Here is a 19681-nt window from a genome sequence, read left to right on the forward strand (position 1 = left end):
CACAATCTTGGACCGCTGTCAGGGCTGTACGCTTATTTTTTTAGGTGGTAGCACCGGTGCTAGCAAGCAAAAAAATTCAGTAGCACAAAAATAAATTTGGTAGCACACAAAGTAGGCTATGATTGAAAACTTGCATAACCTTAACCCTTGCATTTTGCTCTAATTACCTTTGAGCATGTCATCCTGGTCTCATTTGAGATTCACAATTAATATGATATCCTAGTGTGTGCAGTAATAATTGTAGAAAAATGAATAGGGGTGCACTGATTGCAATTTAGAAAAAAGAATCTAACCTGCCAATTGCAATTTTTTGCTGATTCAGAATTATTATTATAATGTCCTTCTGTTAATTAAAACCAAACTTTAAAACATTAAACATAGCCTATTAAATAAACAAGTATACATATTGGTACAATTTAGGATAAATTAAATAGGTTGTTGTGAATGTGTTGGGAGTAGCTTTTCAGTGGCTTATTTAAAACTTTGTTTAAATAGACTATAGGCTACTGTTGACTGCTCTCTGCAGCTGAAGGAGTTGCCTTTTAAGCTAGAAACAAGCGCTAACTTCCTGTTCTTACCGGCTTCAAAATAAAAGTCAACTCACGTTTGGCTAGTAACAGGCTTTTAATGTGAAGGCGCACAGGAAATGTTCTGTTTGTACACACGCTAACTTAACTGCGGTAATGTGCCGTCTCCTTCCGGTAATTGCCGTTGAAGCCGTGAAGTTTTTATACCTAGAATCGCTGCACGAACACAGATCCCGAGCACACATCTTTCACCAGCCAAAGTGAAGGGTGGACTCAATAACTTACTTGCCTAAGACTCATTTACCCGCAGTGTTAATGTAGAGCCCTCTAAGCAGTGTTGTGCATCTGTCCTCTGTGTTTCAAAGACAGCCTCTCCTCATTATCAACCTGTCGCAGGAGTGCGAAAGGATTCGTATTCATCATCGCACGTGATCAATTTCAGTAGCAAATGCGATCAAAACTGTCGCACTGTACAGCCCTGGCTGTGACGGTGTTAGAATGAGCTTTTGCTGAATTGTGATTCTGTCACCCAAATCCCACTTCCCCGCTCTCCAGGGAGGATCAAGGATGGAGAGATCTACGCGGACAAAGATGGCGTATTCTGTGTTGAGTGGGTCTTAAATATGCATGCATGACAATGAAAATGTCAGTCCTATGGAGAGAGGCATGACAAAGAGGGTTTAGAAAGGCCAATGTATCCCCGTGGATGCTGGGTGACAAAATCTGAGTTGAGAGCAGCAGAGTGAGTAGAGTGCCAAGGTAAAAATACTTCCCCAGAAACTTCCCTTTCCCTCCACAGACATGAAAGGTGAACCAGAGATTTATGTAAATACGTGGCTGCCAAAACACCAGTTCCCCTGTAAAGGTTTTGTATTGCTCTGAACCCACATTCAGCACAAGCAGTAACATGATTACCCTAACCCATGATGACACAAGTGGACCATAAAAATAAGAACAATTTGCAAGAGATAGAATTAAGAGGTGCTTTTATTTGCTCAAGTTCCAGTGTGTCTACACCTCTTTACCTCAAATTTCTTGACGATGCTGTTGAAGGCCGGGTTGTTCCTGCAGCTCTCCTCCAGTATGGACATACTGCGATCATACTCTGAGATATAGGTGTCAAATACACCAAAGTCCTCCCTACGAGACAGGATCACATCCACCACCCTTTGGCTCTCCTCCCTATATGGAAAGGAAATAGGAGATTGAGTACATTCTCTTTCGTTATGTGATTTAAAGAAAGAAATCTATCCAAAAATGTAAAGTCTACTTCTACAGTTACTGTTATCCTACTGTTTCCATATTGATGTTCACCAAGCAAAAAACAGTTGTTAACAATTCTTTGTCGAGTTGTGTTGACTCCAGAAACGTGTATTTGCCACTCTCATGTCTGTCAACCAGCCTAGCTTAGCACAAACCTTAACACAAACTTGTTTACAGGCGATCTATAGAGGGGCTGGCAGGAGGACCTTTTTGCTAAACTAAGCTAGGCGGGTGTGTTGCATGTAGGGTACAGATATGAGGGTGGGATTGAATTTCTATGTAACTATGTGCAAAAAAGCAAATTAAGAACTCCCAAAATGTCAAATGATCACCCAAAATGTTTTATGTAAATGAAATTAAGAAGAAGGCAAGTGCTTAGTGCCTTGGAAGGCTTTTCGGTTGAAGGATGATTATAAAGCAGAGTTGGGATGGTGTAGTGTAGGTAATTATAGGGACCTCGGTGGATAATGAATGATGGCCATAGCAGAAGTCTCATGAGTCCATACTGCAGTAATCTGTCTGAGTGATTCGACTGTGTGTCACTTATGAAATACATCACCATGAAAACTGAGCATCAGCTACTAAGTATAGCAGGGGCGATTCTAGGATCAGAGCATTATGGGTGCCTGGCACCATTTTAATGTAATTTGACAAAAAAGTTATTTTACAAAGAAACTGTGCATTGTTATGTCATTATAGAGTAGACCATCATGGTTGTGACTAGAAAAACACTTAAAATTCTGAATTGATTATTTTATACAGTTGCCCAATGTCAAGTAAAAAGAAGTATAATCCCATATACAATTTCTATAATGCCAAGACTTAGGGGCACCAGAGTGTGTAGAAACAGAGAATGGAAAAATTAAAAACTAATATACTGTTTTGAATCAATTTTATTTTCACTTTATGCAGAACTCGGAACTTAACTTGCCAAGGCTAGCTAGCTGACATGATTCAGACTGTAAAACTGAAACTCTCACCAAAGCCAAAATATAGTTCATTCATGATTCACATATCTTGATGTGAGAGTTTAATGGACCCGTTTAAAAACATCTATTCCCATTTAGGTTTTCAAAAGCATTGCCCACTTGGAAGGCATATTACGACAGCTTCCCAACATGCTAGCTTAACATGTATGACACCTTCCTATGATCTTTTTTTTTACAATATTTTTTTATGGGGGTGCCGGATACAATTGAGGGCAGACATTGCCCCTTGAGTACAGCAGCCGACCATAGGCCGCTGTGTTTCTTACCAAAGACTAATGCGTTCCTCCAGCTCAGTCAGGATGCTGCTGTGGAGGGCGTAGACCTGGGAGAGCACGCCCAGTATCTCTCCTAACCTTTGCTCGTCCAGCAAGGGCTCCCCATCATCACCCTCCGCCTCTGTCACTGCTGACCTAAAGTCCTGCACAAGAGACGGAAAAAAAGAGTCCTTTAAAACTACATTGCGTAACTTCTGTTGCCCTCATGAGGAATTCTGAGTAATTACAACAACATCATGTAGATGTCGGCACATCTACATGAGGTAAGTTGCCGGTGATCACGCATTGATTTTTATTCCTTCTGCTGTACGTCCAGGTGTTTTCTAAGCAGATGAATTGACAACTGAAACTTTTCTTGGGCGTTCCTTGGGATTTTCCTAAACTCCTGCTCCAGTGTCAGGTGGTGGCTGACACCATTTTGTAAACACTTTCAAACTAAGAAATACAAAGAGAGTTCCTTGGAGCTGATAGGCTTAATCAACTTTGTGTCAACTCGTTTGGCGATGGCTTGAATGTGACCAACATTCATTTATATGAAAAAGTTACGCACAATAGCTTTAATAAGACAAAAGTGTGGGTGAGAAAAAGAACTAAAGGAGAAAAGGATGGACTATATGGTAGTTGGATGAAAGGAGGAAGGGAGGGAGAGCAGGAGAAATTAAAAAGGGATAGAGGAATGAGGAATCAAGAAGGGGGGGGGGGTATTAGGAAGGAAGTTCAGGTCCTCCAAAACATCCTTCCTGCCACCCTCCCTTCCAATCACCTCAGTGCATTCCTGCTCTGTCCAGGCATTCAGGAAAGGCGGCACTGCTTGTGCAAGAGTTACACGCCAGGTGCTGTTGCATAATGACCTTGCTATACTCAATGACACAGTGCTGTTTTGTACATTCATTGTACCCGCTTTCTCTGCAGACAAGAGCCTTTAAAAGTCACTAATATCATGCAATGATTTCTGGTCCATCCAAGTCCATTCTGCACGCATAAAACATAATCAACAGGCATTAATAGCTGCAGTGTCAGTGACTAAGAGGATTAATATGAAGAGTTATGGTACGTTGGAGTAATAAACAAGAAGAGATGTTTTTTTCCCACACAGCAGATGAAGACATGAAAAGTAGGTTAATCATTAGAAGGTATGCCTTGAAGAGAATTCTAGTTTTCTCTGTGGGCAAAGCTGTCTGGCAAAGTAACGCCATATATAAAGCTTCAATGTGTCCGTGAGGGATATGTATCTGGAGCTCACATATCCCAGTTCAGAGTAAAGCACATACATAAAACAAACAGAGTTGTCCCGGTTGGCCGTGAGATAATGTTGTGACACCGGGCGCCTCCGAATGTGCCGTTCATCATGCACAATCGACCGCGTATGAGTTAACATCCATCACGTCTGCCAGGGAGAAGAACAGCCACTTATAACGGCTCTGGGCGACTCTGTCTCACAGGTTACACACAAACACGCACACACACACACACACACACACACACACACACACACACACACACACACACACACACACACACACACACACACACACACACACACACACACACACACACACACAGACTCGGACGCATGAATGAGTGGAGCATTAACTCTCCATTTTGCCGGCCCACTCTACACCTTATCCCTATTTTCCTCACGTATACACGGGTCAAGACGCAACATCAAGCAGTTGGTTGAGCAGCCAGTCATGCTCGGTGATAGCTCAGCGCAGAGAATCTGCTCAGGGGTCACGCGCTACAAACGAGAAAAAAATGAAAGGTCTCATAGTCCTCGTGTACTGAAGCTGTAATGGGGAAAGTCCTTTAGAAGAAGAGCACGGCCTCCCTTCCTATGTTGGAGACAGGGTCTGGAAATTCTTTGTATTCTTGTTATTCCTTATCAAACAATGGAACAATAGCTCATGTGCCTCTTATTTTACGCTGCTCCTGTTTTGCCCCCTCCTCCCCAAACTTTGGTTTTGTGCATGTTGTGCAGCTGCAGTGTTTCCAGCTGAAGTACTCAGTTTCATGCTAATTGTGACATCAGTCCGTCACAACAGTCGACGGTTAATATCGGGACACTTCACCGTTGGAAGTTTGAATAATAATAGGACACTAACACTGTGCCTATCCATTATGCAACAGCATGGGTAGGAAGCCCTCAATGTCACCTTTTAAAGGTGACAAAAAGATTCAATTAAGTGGTGTGGTAACTAACACTGTGGAGGAGCGCCGGTCAAGGTTACTCACTTGACTCACTACCGTTCAAAGTGAGAATTTATGAAAACATACAATTTACACTGAAACTTGCATTTAATAGTTGAGGCTACACTTGGATGCCACTGTCAAAATGTCACTCCTGAGGCACTAAAGCCCATATTGACTTGCATGCTATGCCTATGTCTGTACTTTGGCACGCAGCCGCTTATTAGTGAAATTGAGCTTCATGATGAGATTGCAGATTTATGATCATTAGAGGGGCCCGTTGTATAATATTTGCATTACTTGCCGTTTAATGGCATGGAATTTTGCGTTACTCAAATCAGCAGCTTTTACACTCACAGCCGGCGTTCATAAATCATGGTGGGGGGTACACAAGGAATTCAGGTTATGACCTTATTCAAGGTTATAAGGTACAAGCTGACTGATGGGCTTCTCTGGGTTCAATGACTCTACCTGTCAGACTTGTACTGGCAACCATCACCTTAATAGCAACTTCTTCAAACCATTCTTTAAAAGGTGTGTGCCTGACCTTTCCTGAATGAATTTTCATTCTGATATATACAGTATATATAAAATGTAATATTGTTTTTATAAACTGTTTCCATGTTATTTATGTGGTATTTGTTTTTGGTAAATATCCATCTTTTCCCCTAACTCCGCAGGGATTGGGTCTTGTTTTGACATACAGCGCGTGAGGCAGGATGGAAATAAACTACAAGAGTGGCTGCCATGCAGGGAAGCCCTCCAGAGGCTTACCACAGCTCACCGTTCAATCGTTAAAAATTGTTATTCTACTGAGAGGGAAAATTCTCTATTTGATGGCCAACTAGGTCGTAAGGAGTTCATGTGCATCCAATATAACCAGTATGAAAGGCACCAACAGCCTTTTTCTGACCTATAGGTGGCAGGGCGCCAACAACTCAGCTGGCACTCTGCCACCCAAAGGTATCAGTTGAGTGAAGACACAAGGACAGCATCAGCAAGAGAGCCCTGGTGGATGCACGCCGCGTCATCTTACAACAGAGCGCACCAGAGTACGACACATCAACTTTGTCAGGAAGTAGATCCTGCTGCAACAACATTGATAAATGTGAGCTGAACCTTTACAACGAGGGGAGGAGGAGAAGGAGACAGACACTGGGGAGCAGACACACAGGATATGATTTTATCAGTAGGTTTTCAAGAAAGTCTAACAGGCCTTGAAATAGGAGGACAAACACGGTTGACGTGACATGTTTAATGGTGTAACAGACAGCAAAGATTTTCTTACCTCGTGCAGGTACTTGAGGGAGCTGACATGTCTGGAAAAGAAAAAGAGAGAGAGAAAAACAAGATTTAATTAAACTGTGAAACATAATTTACAACCTTCCACACAGCTACGTTAATCTTTCTTTTTTACAAGACTTGAATTAAATGACTTCAATTATGCGTGATGAGAAAAGCACATCAGAAGAATGGGTTAAGTGTGTAGCAGGGCAAGGGCAAGGCTGGTGTACATAATAAGTTAAACCAGACACTTGTGTCTTTTAGCTTCGCTGCATGCAGGTGGATGAATTAGCTCAGGAGCAGGAGAGATACAGTTTGAAGAATAAGAGTAGGAGAATAAAAGAGTAGATATGCGGCCACAAGAAAGACAAAACATTACATTTGGGTGGGGGGTGTTTGTGTATGATGATATGCGGGAGGAGTGTGTGTGTGAAGTTGCTCACAGTCTCTCTGAGTCGACGAGCTCTTTGGCGACGTAGAAGGCTCGGGATTGGCCATCCATCTGGGTGACAGGAAGGGAGAACAGTAGTGGGAGATGTATGAACACAACCAATGTGTAAAGGAGCTCTGTGGGCGCTTATTCCTCTCAAGTATTAATAGGAGCAGCTACAGGCACTCTGCCAGGGAGAGTGGCAAATAATGTGTCAAAAATGAGACTGATTACTTCATTACAGCGCAGAACAGACGCAGAGGTTTTTCCTCAAATCCGGGACTTTTTAAAATTCATGCATTATGTATGAGAGCGCTGCGTGTGTGGTGACAACAGTGCTGCCCATTGATTTAGAGGCTAATCACAGGGTCTCAAAACATCCGCGCCAAAGCATAACATTAAAGACTATTAGGGGGGTTTACCGACAGGGCCCTGATCCTGCGCTTTATCAGTGTTGTTTTTTCCTCTGTGGGGCATTTCACAAACACAGCATTAAAAGGCGCACTGATGCCCGTTTCCTAGAAAATAAAACCCAAACACACTTCCATTAAATGAAAATGTTCCTAGGGCCAACTCCTGTCCCTCTGGTTCACTTCCTCTTTGTTTTTGCCTGAATTTGTATCACTCGTTTTTTGGCATTTGAAGAAGAAGAAAACAAGGAAATGTGTGCCACGTGATGGAAGAATAGGGGCCTGATGTTGCCGTGGTAGCAGCAGGAAGGGTGGGGTCCATCTCTGAGCTACTGTAAAATGGCTGCCTTTTACTGTACGGTATGTGTGTCCGCAGAGTTTAAATTGATACATTTCAACAAGCACAACTGTCAACCAGAAGGAGAAGTTCATGTACGTATATATTATGTCCCAAGTTTTGAATGGATCATTCTGGGCCTGCCTGTATATATGTCCCATAGAGCATTTGATAATGTCCTAATATTTTATGACATCATGCAATTTTTATTTTATCATGTAAAATATTTACAATCCCTAAATTCAATAGGATCCTTGCAGCATCATTCTGCTCATCAAGTTGATTTGCTTAACTAGTTGGTTGCTCAGGGGACTGAATTAACCACACTCTAGCCGGCTTCCATTTCGTCTCCTTATCCTGTATCTCACCTGTCGGTCATAATTTTGCTCTGCAGCCCCTTCTTCTTCCTCTGAGGTACGCCCGTGGTCCTCGTCCGCTGACAGCCCAGCGGACACAGGGTTCATTGGGAAAGGCTCTGTGTAGGCACTGGCAAAGGAAGAAAAGACAGTATGAAAACAGCAAAACAGCAATGGTTCTGAAATATGAATACTTAACACTATTACAGCATCAGCACTGCAGTATAGCGCATGATCAATTTGCTGAATATTTTCAATTGGAAATGCAGGGAGGCATTGAGAGGACACAAACTCCAAACAGCGCATTAACAGTTAAAAGCCACTGTATGTCGTCTTTGCCGCAGCGTATTCTCAAAACACTGAGCAATACTCCAAGTCCCTGTATAAATATAGGTTTTTGCTTTTTCCTGTGTGTGTCTCTGAACGTTTTCCCTCCTCATATAGGAGTTCTCCTGTGGCACACACTAAGCCCTTTCATGATTATTCTCCTCACAGATGGCACTCTTGTGATCCTATATGCGCCGGTAATCCATTTATGTTCTGCTGTACCTGAGGGGGCCACGGTTTAGGTCACTTCACATGTAATCCTTTTAAATGCCACCTGTGGTAATTATTAATGTCCTCTTGCCAATTGAGACCCATGCATTATGTTTGACCAATTTCACATTGCAAGAATGATAACGGGATAACAAGTGGTCTTGAAGCAGCTATACGCCACACTGAGACTGTGGGTAGATTCCAAAACTACTGGAATGATTTTTTAGCATTCTTGTTATGCAGTATACTACCTCTTCAGTGTACAATATAAAAAGCTGAATTTTGCAGAATGTCACTTGATATTGGACATAAATGGGATAGATTTACAATGAGATGCAGAGAAGAATAGCAGAACGCGTAGAAAATAAAAATTAACTGCCACAAGGAAACATATCTTATCCAGCAAGAGTATTGATCGTTGCTGTGAAAAATTGTGCACAATCGTTAATTTTTAAATTACCAGGAATTTTGAAATAACACCAAACAACAAAACTACATCACAACTGTAAATTATTTTGTTAGGATTTTCCTTACAGATGATTCCATATCAAGCTGTAGCAATTATTTGATGAATGAATGGACATAAATATGATCTGCTACTATTTTAACATCGTTTGGAGTTATTCTTCAAGCAAAAATGCATAGCATTCTCTGATGCTGGTTTCTATGTTGTGAGTATTTGCATTTTCTGCTTTATATGTTTTATGTTATAGTTTTGTGAATATCTGTGGGTTTGAGCCTGTTTGGCTACAAAGTAAGCATTATTAAGAAGTCAAATTGGGCCTTAGGAAATTGTTTTCATGAAGAATGTTTTCAATACAGGTTTTTCCTGATGTCTTTAAAGGTGCTGTCAGCGGAATGGTTCTTTTAGCTAACTTCCTGTCAGTTACTGCAGTTAGCGGTCCCCTCGCTTGTCCCTGCGTCACCACATTAATGCACTGCGGTCTACAAGCAGCAAGTTATCTAGCATCATCTCAGATCCATAAGTGTGATAAAACATGATAAAAACCATCAAAACAGACATTGGGAAGGATTTTTACCTGCTCCGCCATTGTAGGCGCATAAACATTCACCCATGTGTCGCTCTGGTGTGCACCGGCAGTGAGACCATGAGTGAGACGGGTGCGGACGGGTGTCGGTTTGTAGCGTTCTCTCTTGTGATTGGATACAATTGCGGGATACTACATAAAGTTTAATTGTTAATTACATGCAGAGCAGCTGACTAAGAGATTGGCTTTATGAAACGCGCACATCATGTAAGTGATTACTGTATGAATAAAGAGCGATTTAACACTTATATTAATATAAATAAACCGCTTACTTCACCTTAAACAGCCCCCTTGTGTACAGATAAATGGCTAGAAGTTCAAAGGTTAAGAGTTAGCCACTAGACATCTCTCCATTCAGACATTCCACTACACACACACACACACACACACACACACACACACACACACACACACACACACACACACACACACACACACACACACACACACACACACACACACACACACACACACACACACACACACACACACACACACACACAGCCGTCAGCTCTATTGGGTGGGCTGAACAAAGCACCTACAGGCCATTACTCATAGTTGACCTCAGAGTACACAGGTCGGCCTGGTGTAGGCTCCTAGGTTATGTTGGTACGAAAAGAGAACTGGAGGGATGGGTCTTCTTTGAACTCATTCTTACAGTAAGCTCTGATTTATTCTACAAGTGAGGGGAATTACTTTACTGTAAATGTCCAAGAGGAATGCACTGCGGAATTCTCACCATCACCTATTCACCCCTGACCCTCAACAGCACAAATCTACAAAAACGCACCTTCTGTGCTGTAATGGATTGGATGACTGAGGGTTCAATATATACAGTAATAAAGTCTCTATCTCCAAGAAAAGGCCTTGTGACGCAATAAAGCGAGAGTAATCTGACTTATTTCAGAAAGGTGAAGGTTGCGAAAAAGAGAGAGGGTTGTTTTATCCCCATTCTTTGGTAGTCTAGTTACAACAGGGACCCATATTACTGTAATGTAATGTGAAAAAGTGCATTTTGAATTAAAGGTGACCTTAAATTTATATCTCTGCACATTTTCCCATGTTTCAAGTAGAGCAACTCTAGTCAGCTTCATAGAAAGTTTCTACATTCAGATGTGATATTCTAATACTCTAATATGTCAACACATGTTACAGTAACAAGACCATTTAGGCAATGCTATTATGCCGGCAACATTTTATGTCTTTTATAACATGACAAATGTAAAAGTACTGTGTCAAATTCAGAGGAGGAAGCAATAACCCGTTAGCCACAAATGCCATCTGAATTTGATGATGCCTGTAATTTGTAATTCAATTGAGCTAAACATTGAGTTTTAAAATATATATTGGGAGCAAGACAACAGGCCTGTCGATTAAACCCTCGGGTTGTAATGGCCCTATTATAGGAAATAGGAGCAGCTGAATAGATTCATTATCCTGCAAAGTATGGAAGACGTGGATACTAAGGGGATGGGATTTAGTCGGAGCAGCTTTAAATTGTTTGCCGATTTTGGTGATGATGATTACATGTAATCTATGGCTCTGAAAGTGTGTGATGAAGTGATTTCTGAAGACGCTGGTGCTCTGACTGCTGCCACCTCACCTGTCAATTGGTAGACGATTGCTTTGGATAATAATAACAACCGCACATCATGTGACAGGCTGTGCTGCACAGCCACCTATGCAACAGTGTTGTAACCTTGGCTCACTTTGCTTTCAGTTGAACTATCCTCCGTGCTACTGTACTTTGGGGTATATGGGGTGGGTGGCTGGTATGGAGGCATTCCTGACAATTGAGCTACAATTAAAGCAGACCTGGCATTCCTGACTGAGCCACACCTCATCTTGTTGTTAAAGGGAGAGTCTGGGAACCTCCGCCCAACCATGGTGACCCCCTTCTCCTCCTCCCGCCATCCTATCTGTCCCCTCCTGTCCCCACCTCCCCGCCAGAGCCACACCCTCGTCCTGCATTTCCTGTAAACAGGCTGGTGCGAAGCTCCTAGGCTGGACACTTCCTCCCCGGGGATGACCTGGCAATGACCTCAGAGCGCCTGGCACAGGGCCTGGCTAGCCAACGACACACCCTGTCCACCACCTCGCCACACAGCACACAGGCACCACCCAGTACAACAATGTACTTAAGATGGCTCCCTCATCACTACTAACACTAACATAACAGTGGGTGGAGGAGCTGTTGTAGAGGCCATGGCAGGGCTTTGTCATCACTCTACGCCATAGGGTAAGCTAGAGATGTACAATTTTGCATAAACTTGCAGTACCTTACTGAACATCACTTTAGAGCTGCAGTTACTATGTGCACTGGGACAACGACACATCTGACTTACAGTGATGGACGTTAAGTTGAGCACAATAACAACAGCTTTCTTTTTGGTTGAAACACATTTTTTTTACAAACACATTTGATGCTACACGGCTTCTTGCCAAAGACAATTCTGCTGAGTCTGCATTCTCAGCTTGAGCCTCATCTTTGATAAAGCAGCACTGAGTTGTACCTGCGTGTACACACATGCAAACACACACGCACACACACACACACACACACACACACACACACACACACACACACACACACACACACACACACACACACACACGAATAAACACATCTGTGGGGTAGGTTTGGGATGAATCCCTAATGTGCCTTTTCTTTTCCTATTGTACACTATGTTAGCTTGCTAATGAACATGTCTCTTTGCTAAGCCTGAATGCTTGTGCTGAGGTAGTGTCTGCATGGTGCTGTACATTAATCAAACAAGTGGAAACTAGCCAAGCCTATGGCACAGCAGCTTTGTGCGTTCTCCTTAAAATGCGTGTCTGCTCCTGTGTGCAGCACGCTGGGGCCATTCGGTCATTATCCTCACCACAAAAATGTACTTTCTCTCCATATGGGTCCAAAACCACATTTGATTGTTCAGTTTGTTCTCAATAAATCACTGCCATCATCAGCTGGGATGGTGGCAATGTCAAGCTTTGAACAGACACTCACACACAAAGGTAGGGACAAACGTTTACACTGACTATACACATGACTTATATTGTGGGTACAGGCACATACACTCTCACTCAAATACGTAAGCAAGCCCCGTATGGGCACATAAAAGAATGGCCCTGGCAACAGACGCATCTCTAGGGGGAATGCAGGGAAGGCAAGTTGACATGACAGATAGGTTATTTGCATCATTGTGAGTGGTGTGAGACCTCCACCAGACAATGAGCCACATCGATACCTTCACTGGGAGAAAAAGAGCCCTTTCTGAAGGACCATTGTCCAGGAAATGGAAGGGTTTCAAATGCTGAGATATGTGTAGAGTTTAAAGTACACTGGAAATAAACAGTGGGGAAATCATTGTATTGTGTATTCTGCGGCACAGAATGCCTGGAGAGTTGACTATGGTGTATATGAAGTTGCATGATATAAATCTTGCATCTGAACCATTTCCACAAAATAGTTAAGAAAGACAGTATCTGCAAAATAAAGTGGTGAAATGAACACTTTGCTGCCCATGAAATATAACCAGAAGGCATTATAAGATATAGAAAAAAATTGAGGAAGAAGCTTTCTGCCCAAAGATTATGTTAAACCTTTTAAAATAAACTCTTGGTATTGGCCTGTCACTTTGACTACACACAGGTCATCAAATACAACTATTTTATTAAGACTGGGGAAAGACTGTGGCCCGTAGAGGCTGAAGCTGTGGCACAAGCCGGGGTAATTTGGTACAGTCTGACCACAGTGATTCCTAACTCTATCACACGCTGCAGTAAATCCTGCGGCCCCTCAAGGGTCCAATGAAAGAGGAGCACATGGAGAGAGAGCACCTTTAATAAAAGCTCTCCTAAACTTAACCATAAGTGTCAGGTACAGGAGTGCAATTACACCAGCTGCTCTGTCTCCCCTTCTACTGTTCTCACTCCCCTTCCCCCTCCTTTCTATCACTTTATCGCTATACTCTTTGTTTTATTACTCTTCTGCACCTTTTATTAACACATCCCCTCCCTTTGCGCTCTCACCCTTTCCCTCATCCTTCTGGTCTTCCTTGTGTGAAAGGAACTCCCCCACAGTTTTTTCCCACTTTTAATTGTGGCCCATAATGACTTGACTAATGTGCATAACCTACGCTCAGTGAGCTACCCAAATGCTGTTACCTGTTCTATCACCTCAGACTTTAAGAGGAAGCAGTGGCACCAGATGTGACCTCTAAATCCGCCAAATGAAAAACAGGAGTAAGCTTTCCCACAAGCCACATTGTCCATCTTCCCAAAGCCAGCGATGCCTGACACAGCAGGCTGCTCATCTCTCACTGAACACTTTCCTACAAGAGGGAGACCCACTTCTACTCAGCTATTCAGCCAGGTGCCCTCTGCTCATCTGAGATGCAGTGTAAGAATATCTGTCAGCTGTTCAGGGGTCAAGATTGGCCTTCTGAGCAGATGGGTCAACAACTCAGTTGAGAGATTACAGTTCTTACCCATTTCATAGACTACAAAGCGAATGTACATGATATGCTTTGTTTATATATTAACTGGCATGTAAAAGAAGCTTACTTGAAAAAAACACATTTCAGGCTTATTGTGTTATGTTCAATCTATAAAAGGTCAGAACAAATTGCCAAATGGCACCCCAGGGCCAAGATTCCAAGGTGATGTCTTCAAACAGCTTAAAGGCCTACTTCACCGGTTGGAATATGAAGGTGTATTGAACTCGGAGATCCTATTTAGTATAAATGTGCAAAAAAAATTGAAATCGGATCATCTTAGTCTGAGAAAAGGTAGAAAGAGTGTTTTATGGTCTCACTGTCTAACCCTACAGTTTCCTTCTTGTGACATCACAGTAAGGGTTAGGATTAACAGGACAGCTGGGCTAAGGGAAGACTAAGGCAAGACTGAGGGAAGAAAAACCTAATTCATTATATTATAATAGTTATTTTATAATGATAGAATGCTGGTTCCGTATGGGTGAAGTATTCCTTTAAATTGTCTTTCCAAAAGTCCAAAAGTCAAATACAGTATGTTCAAATAACCATTACAGATGACTAGAAAAACCAGCGAAAACACATTTTAGGAAACAATATTTGCCAGGAAAATTGCTTAAATGTTTAGTTTTTCACATTACAATGAAAACTGTTGACAGTGTTGCTGCTTACTGTTTTCAGCAGCAACACTGTCAACAGTTTTCATTCAGACTATTCCTTGGTGGACAGTTGTTTCTGGGAAATTTGCTCACAGTGAGGTATGTGCATTGTAGAGAGGAAATGTAATTTTCAATTTCCTTGGCGCCAGAAACAAAATGCAATACACCCTAAATGGTCTTATGGGTCCACGTCGGTTAGTTGGTTTCAGTTGAACAAGAAACAGAAGGGTCTGTATGGCTAGATACTACTAGAGGCAAGGTACAGCATGCAAATTAAGGTTGTGTTTTTTGTATTGTGGGTAAGAACAACCATTTCAGATTGCTTGAGATCGAGGAATACTATTCTAACTCAATAACATTCTTACTGTACCTTTCAGTCTCTTCATTTGATGTCTGGGGTTTGCTGTCAATCCCAAAACTGTTCATATCCACATAGCCATCATTCTCATTGCAAGGGACTGTATTGCGGTTTGGGTCCTCAAAAAACTCAGTCACGGTGTGGGATCTGGTGGGTCTGCCTGGGATCTGGATGTTCTCATATTCTGAGCTCATGGCTGGGATGTTTTCATAGTCTGAAGTGTCTGCACTGGGGAAGGAGATGGAGCGAGGTTTGGTCAAAGGCAGCGGCATAAAGGAGCGCCGAGAACGTTCTTCGAAGGACTCCACTCTGGAGACGCCCCTGCCGTAAGTTTTGGGGTCACCTTTCCTCCTCTGTTGGTCTTTGTAGAGGACAAGTGTGGATGGAAAGTCTGAAGGACGCAGCTGGGGGTTCACCAAGCGGGACTGAAGCTGAGGAGAGCCACTGGTGCTTCTATGATCAAGCTCTATGACTCTTGCTGGGCCGTGGTGACTGGACTCAGAGGAAGACCTTGAAGAGCGCACACTTCCATCACTAAAACCCTTTGAATCTGACTTCCTCTTGAACTTGAGAGCCAGAAAGCGCTTGAAGGAAGACTTCTTCTTTTTAGGTATGTCATTGGATTCGTGCTGGATCAGGAGGGATGGGGAACTCTTGGTGACTGGTCTTTTAGTGATGTATGCCAGCTCAAAGGGTGGTGGGATGTCCGATAATGAGGATGGTGTGGAAACGCCACTGGATGACTGATGGCTACGCTGGGAGAAGCTTCCAGAAGAGGTTATGACACATGGGAGTGAAAGGGTATCATCTTTCCTCTTCATCCTGATTTCATCCTTCAGAGACCTTCCTGTCTCTGTGGGAGTGGCCAAGGACAATTCTGGACCCTCTGCAGATCGGGAATACAGCATGAAGCGGCGGGACTTCATAGAGGGGATCAAACTGTTGACCCCATGCTGCTGTGAATGGTTAAGTGTTTCATTATTATTATCCAAGGCCACTGTGCAGTAGTCATGAGTCTGGTACTCTGTCCCTGTTTCCTCTGGTACAGTTTCTGGGACGAAACCAGTAACCTTTCCAGAATAAGAGCGTGATCGTGTGACAATTGTCTTCCGATCAAGTGTCACAAAGTTCTCTCCTTCTGAGTCAAACCCTGCCTCTTCATATATATGCTCTTCACTGTCTGTGTCTGTGTCTTCATAGTAAGGCACAATATGGCAGTCCAGTTCCTCAATGTCTTCTTCAAAGGCCTCTGTGGTGTGGGCAAACACCACCCTGTTGGTGAGCTCTGGGGTGCGGCCATGCTCTAGGCCTACTGGCACTGTGATGTTGCACAGCCGGAGGCGAGGCTGGCAGCTTGCTCGCTTGCTGAGGTGAGCCTGCTCTCGTTTAGCTGTTCTCTCTTTTACACTTTTTCCTTTTATATGTTTCTTTTCTGTTTCTTCCTCTTCATCATCATCGCCTATCTCAACATAATCCTCTGAAGAGACACATTCCGAAGGCTCCAAATCATCTGCTTTAGTGCACAGTGTGTCTTCAATGTCAGCATACTCATCTGCTGACTCGCTTTCCTTGGCTTTGTCTTTGTGCTGATTTGACGGCTCAGAGTCCTCCTCAATCTCACCCAGTTGTGAGAGAGCTTGCTTATCCTCTAGCTTGTCCACGTCATCTGATGACACGTAGAAAGGTTCCTGGTTAGAGGCACCTGCTGTTTGCTGTTCATTTGAAGGTTGGTCATCAGTGGCATCCTGACCCCACTCTGGGTCAGCAGTGGTCACCATATTTTCCGGAACAGCTTCAATCATCGCATAAGGCCCAAACACGTCCTCAGTGCTGGAGGTGAATCGAAAACAGCCAGATGGGTCCTTGGTGGCCCTTTCTGGTTGCCATACCTCTGTTTCAGCCGGGTCACATGACTCGCATGTATCACTAGCATCATCCGTGGGGCCAATCACATCGTAGAGATACTCCTCAGTTACAGTTGGCAGAACGCTGAATCCAAAAGCAAATCCTCCATCTTCTAGCTCGGTCTCATCTGGACAGATCAGTTCATCGTCCACTTCATTAGGTCCAGTATCATTAGGTCCAGTATCATTGTTCTCTTCGACCTGACTAAGGGATTTTGTCTTATCAAGGTATTGTTCCTCTACATGCTGGTCTGAGTGTCCTGAAGATTCACAAAGAATTTCAGTCTTTTTACTACAACTTTGTTCCAACTCCTCTGTCACGTCTCCTGTTTCACCCTCCATTTCAACAGGAAGAAGTGAGGCCGTTGATGTATTCTCAACAACAGTGTGTTTGCAACCTTCCGGCTGGTTCAAGTCATTGTCAGTGTTTTCATCCTCAGTAGTGTCAACAGTAGAGCAATCATCTGCTTTGACTGTGTCCTCAGAGCCAATGCTGTCGCCATCATTATCCAATATGTCTACTTCATTTTCTGTTTCCTTCTCAATTTCTTCTCCTACTGTGTCCTCTTTGTCATTGTGTCCCATGCCACCATCATTAAGGCCCTCTGCCTTATCTTCCTCCTCTTTGTCCTCATTTGTCCCTGCCATTTCACGGAGATCTTCCGTTTCCCCATCAGAGTGAGCCAGATCTCCGTTACTCAGGCTCGGAGAGGGGCAGGGCTCCCCTTGTGCACAAGGCTTATAGAGGGGTCTGGGCTTGGGTGCGACAGGAGGTTTTGGCCTGGGGGGACACGGCCTGGACATCAGCTTCGACTGCACTTTGATGGTCAGATGACTGCGGACCTTTGGTCTAGGGACTTGCAGTGGATTTTGAAAATCTGGGCAAAGAGAGTAAAAGTTAGTGAATAAAAAATGTAAACAATAATTCACAATATTCTTACTTGCTTTTATTTGCTTTACCTAATATCTCAGCTTACATACAGATAAATATGTGGGTCCTGTGTTGTTATAGAATGCTAAAAGGAAGTCAAGTCCTGTACAATAGTCAGTGACATGCAGAATGCTGCAGGGGACATTATCAGCAGGAAAAACAACAGAGCCACAGGGTACTTAGAGGAGGAACAATAACATCTCCCTGTCTGGGAAATGACACATGCAGGTTGGACGCTTATAACAGAATCTGATTTAACAAACAAGTATAATCAAAAACTTTAAAGATGATTTAGTTATTACTCCAAAACTGTATTTGACACACAACATAAAGGATGATAAAGCATCTGATTTCTTTCCGAATTACATTTTGACACAGTAGCCTATGTCTATGTGGAGCTTTTAAATTAAACTTTTTGAAATAATTTCGAAAACATTACAGAGCACGGCTTATGAAATTTTGAATTGTCATTAAACACACCCGTACTTAACAGTGTGTACACCCCTTGTCTCTTCCTGTTATTTAGTACCTGCCCTGACGCACATCCTATTAAACCCTGTGTGCACTCTGGCTATCTCTGAGTGTTCTCTCTCTCTCTAGACATCAGTCTTATATGATTTTTTTTCTAAGAAATTGCCCTTCCTTGCCTTCCTATTACTTTCAGTCCACACTTATGCATATTTGTTCTCTATTATCATCAACACACTCTTTCTTTTTTTTAAATAATTAAATGTTCATTAGCTACTCAGAGCCTCCTTGAAGGACCCAACACAGGATGTCCATGGGGGAAAGGACATTAACAGCATGGCCCCCCATAACTCTTCCATTAACCTCTCTAGGACTACAGATTTACACAACACAAATGGACTTCCTTTTCGTCATTCTTCCCCAATTATCACGAAACACTGCCTCACACAGAAGCAGAAACACACACATACAGTACTCTAGCACACACACTTTTTTTGTTGCTGAACAGGTCCTTAGAGTGCGTCAAAGAACAATAAAACCGGGAGAGAAAACAAGGATCCCCGTCTGACAAAGTACCCGACTGCGAACAACAGGATATGAATTATGCAGCAAGAATTCATTTACAACAAATGTTTGAAAAAACAAAGGAAGAGATAGACACTGGGACCTTGGCTGTGCCAAACTCACAGGATATGATTTTAGACTATGTTCTCATCATGAAATGTCAGCCATCAAGTCTTAAAAACTGTCTAAAATTCAAAGGCTGTACAATTAAGTATATTATTTCTAAAATTAAATAGAAATTCTTCACAGGGGCCTTTTTCCACCTTTAAAAAAAATGAATACATGTATTGGAGACTGCACTTGCAAGACAGGTGACCATCTGTATACAGAACAAATCATAATCCTATAATCTAAACATATAAACCTACTCATCCTAACAGATAATTTCCCCACTGATACAACTGTATCCATAAGTATGGATTTAAACTAATTCATATATTGTATTCATCTCACTTGCATTGTCATTATGCTGAAACAGAATCATTTAAATGAAGATTGTTCATATTCCATTAACTGCCAATGAACTGGAATAACTCACTTCAAGCACTACAACAGGGTGAATCAAGTTGCATAAAATATCACTAGCTTTGTAGCGTAAATTAGGCTATAGGATATGTGTTAAATTAACAGGTGAAATATGTTTCCCGGCAGAAATAACCA

General features: G+C 42.6%; 1 protein-coding gene across 2 annotated transcripts in view; it reads right to left on the bottom strand.

The window, feature by feature from the left end:
* The window catches only part of fgd5a (FYVE, RhoGEF and PH domain containing 5a), a 37127-nt gene that overhangs the window by 17144 nt on the left and 302 nt on the right, over nucleotides 1–19681 (bottom strand). For both annotated transcript variants that reach the window (XM_080026837.1, XM_080026836.1), the window contains exons 2-7: nucleotides 15167–17936; nucleotides 8071–8188; nucleotides 6969–7027; nucleotides 6530–6560; nucleotides 3046–3197; nucleotides 1553–1709 (exon numbers count right to left, since the gene is read on the bottom strand). In XM_080026837.1, coding sequence (XP_079882963.1) covers nucleotides 1553–1709; nucleotides 3046–3197; nucleotides 6530–6560; nucleotides 6969–7027; nucleotides 8071–8188; nucleotides 15167–17936 — 3287 coding nt within the window. The remainder of the gene's footprint in view (nucleotides 1–1552; nucleotides 1710–3045; nucleotides 3198–6529; nucleotides 6561–6968; nucleotides 7028–8070; nucleotides 8189–15166; nucleotides 17937–19681) is intronic.

This window comes from Ammodytes marinus, assembly GCF_949987685.1.
Source record: "Ammodytes marinus genome assembly, chromosome: 4".
In the NCBI taxonomy this organism is placed as follows: Eukaryota; Metazoa; Chordata; class Actinopteri; order Uranoscopiformes; family Ammodytidae; genus Ammodytes; species Ammodytes marinus.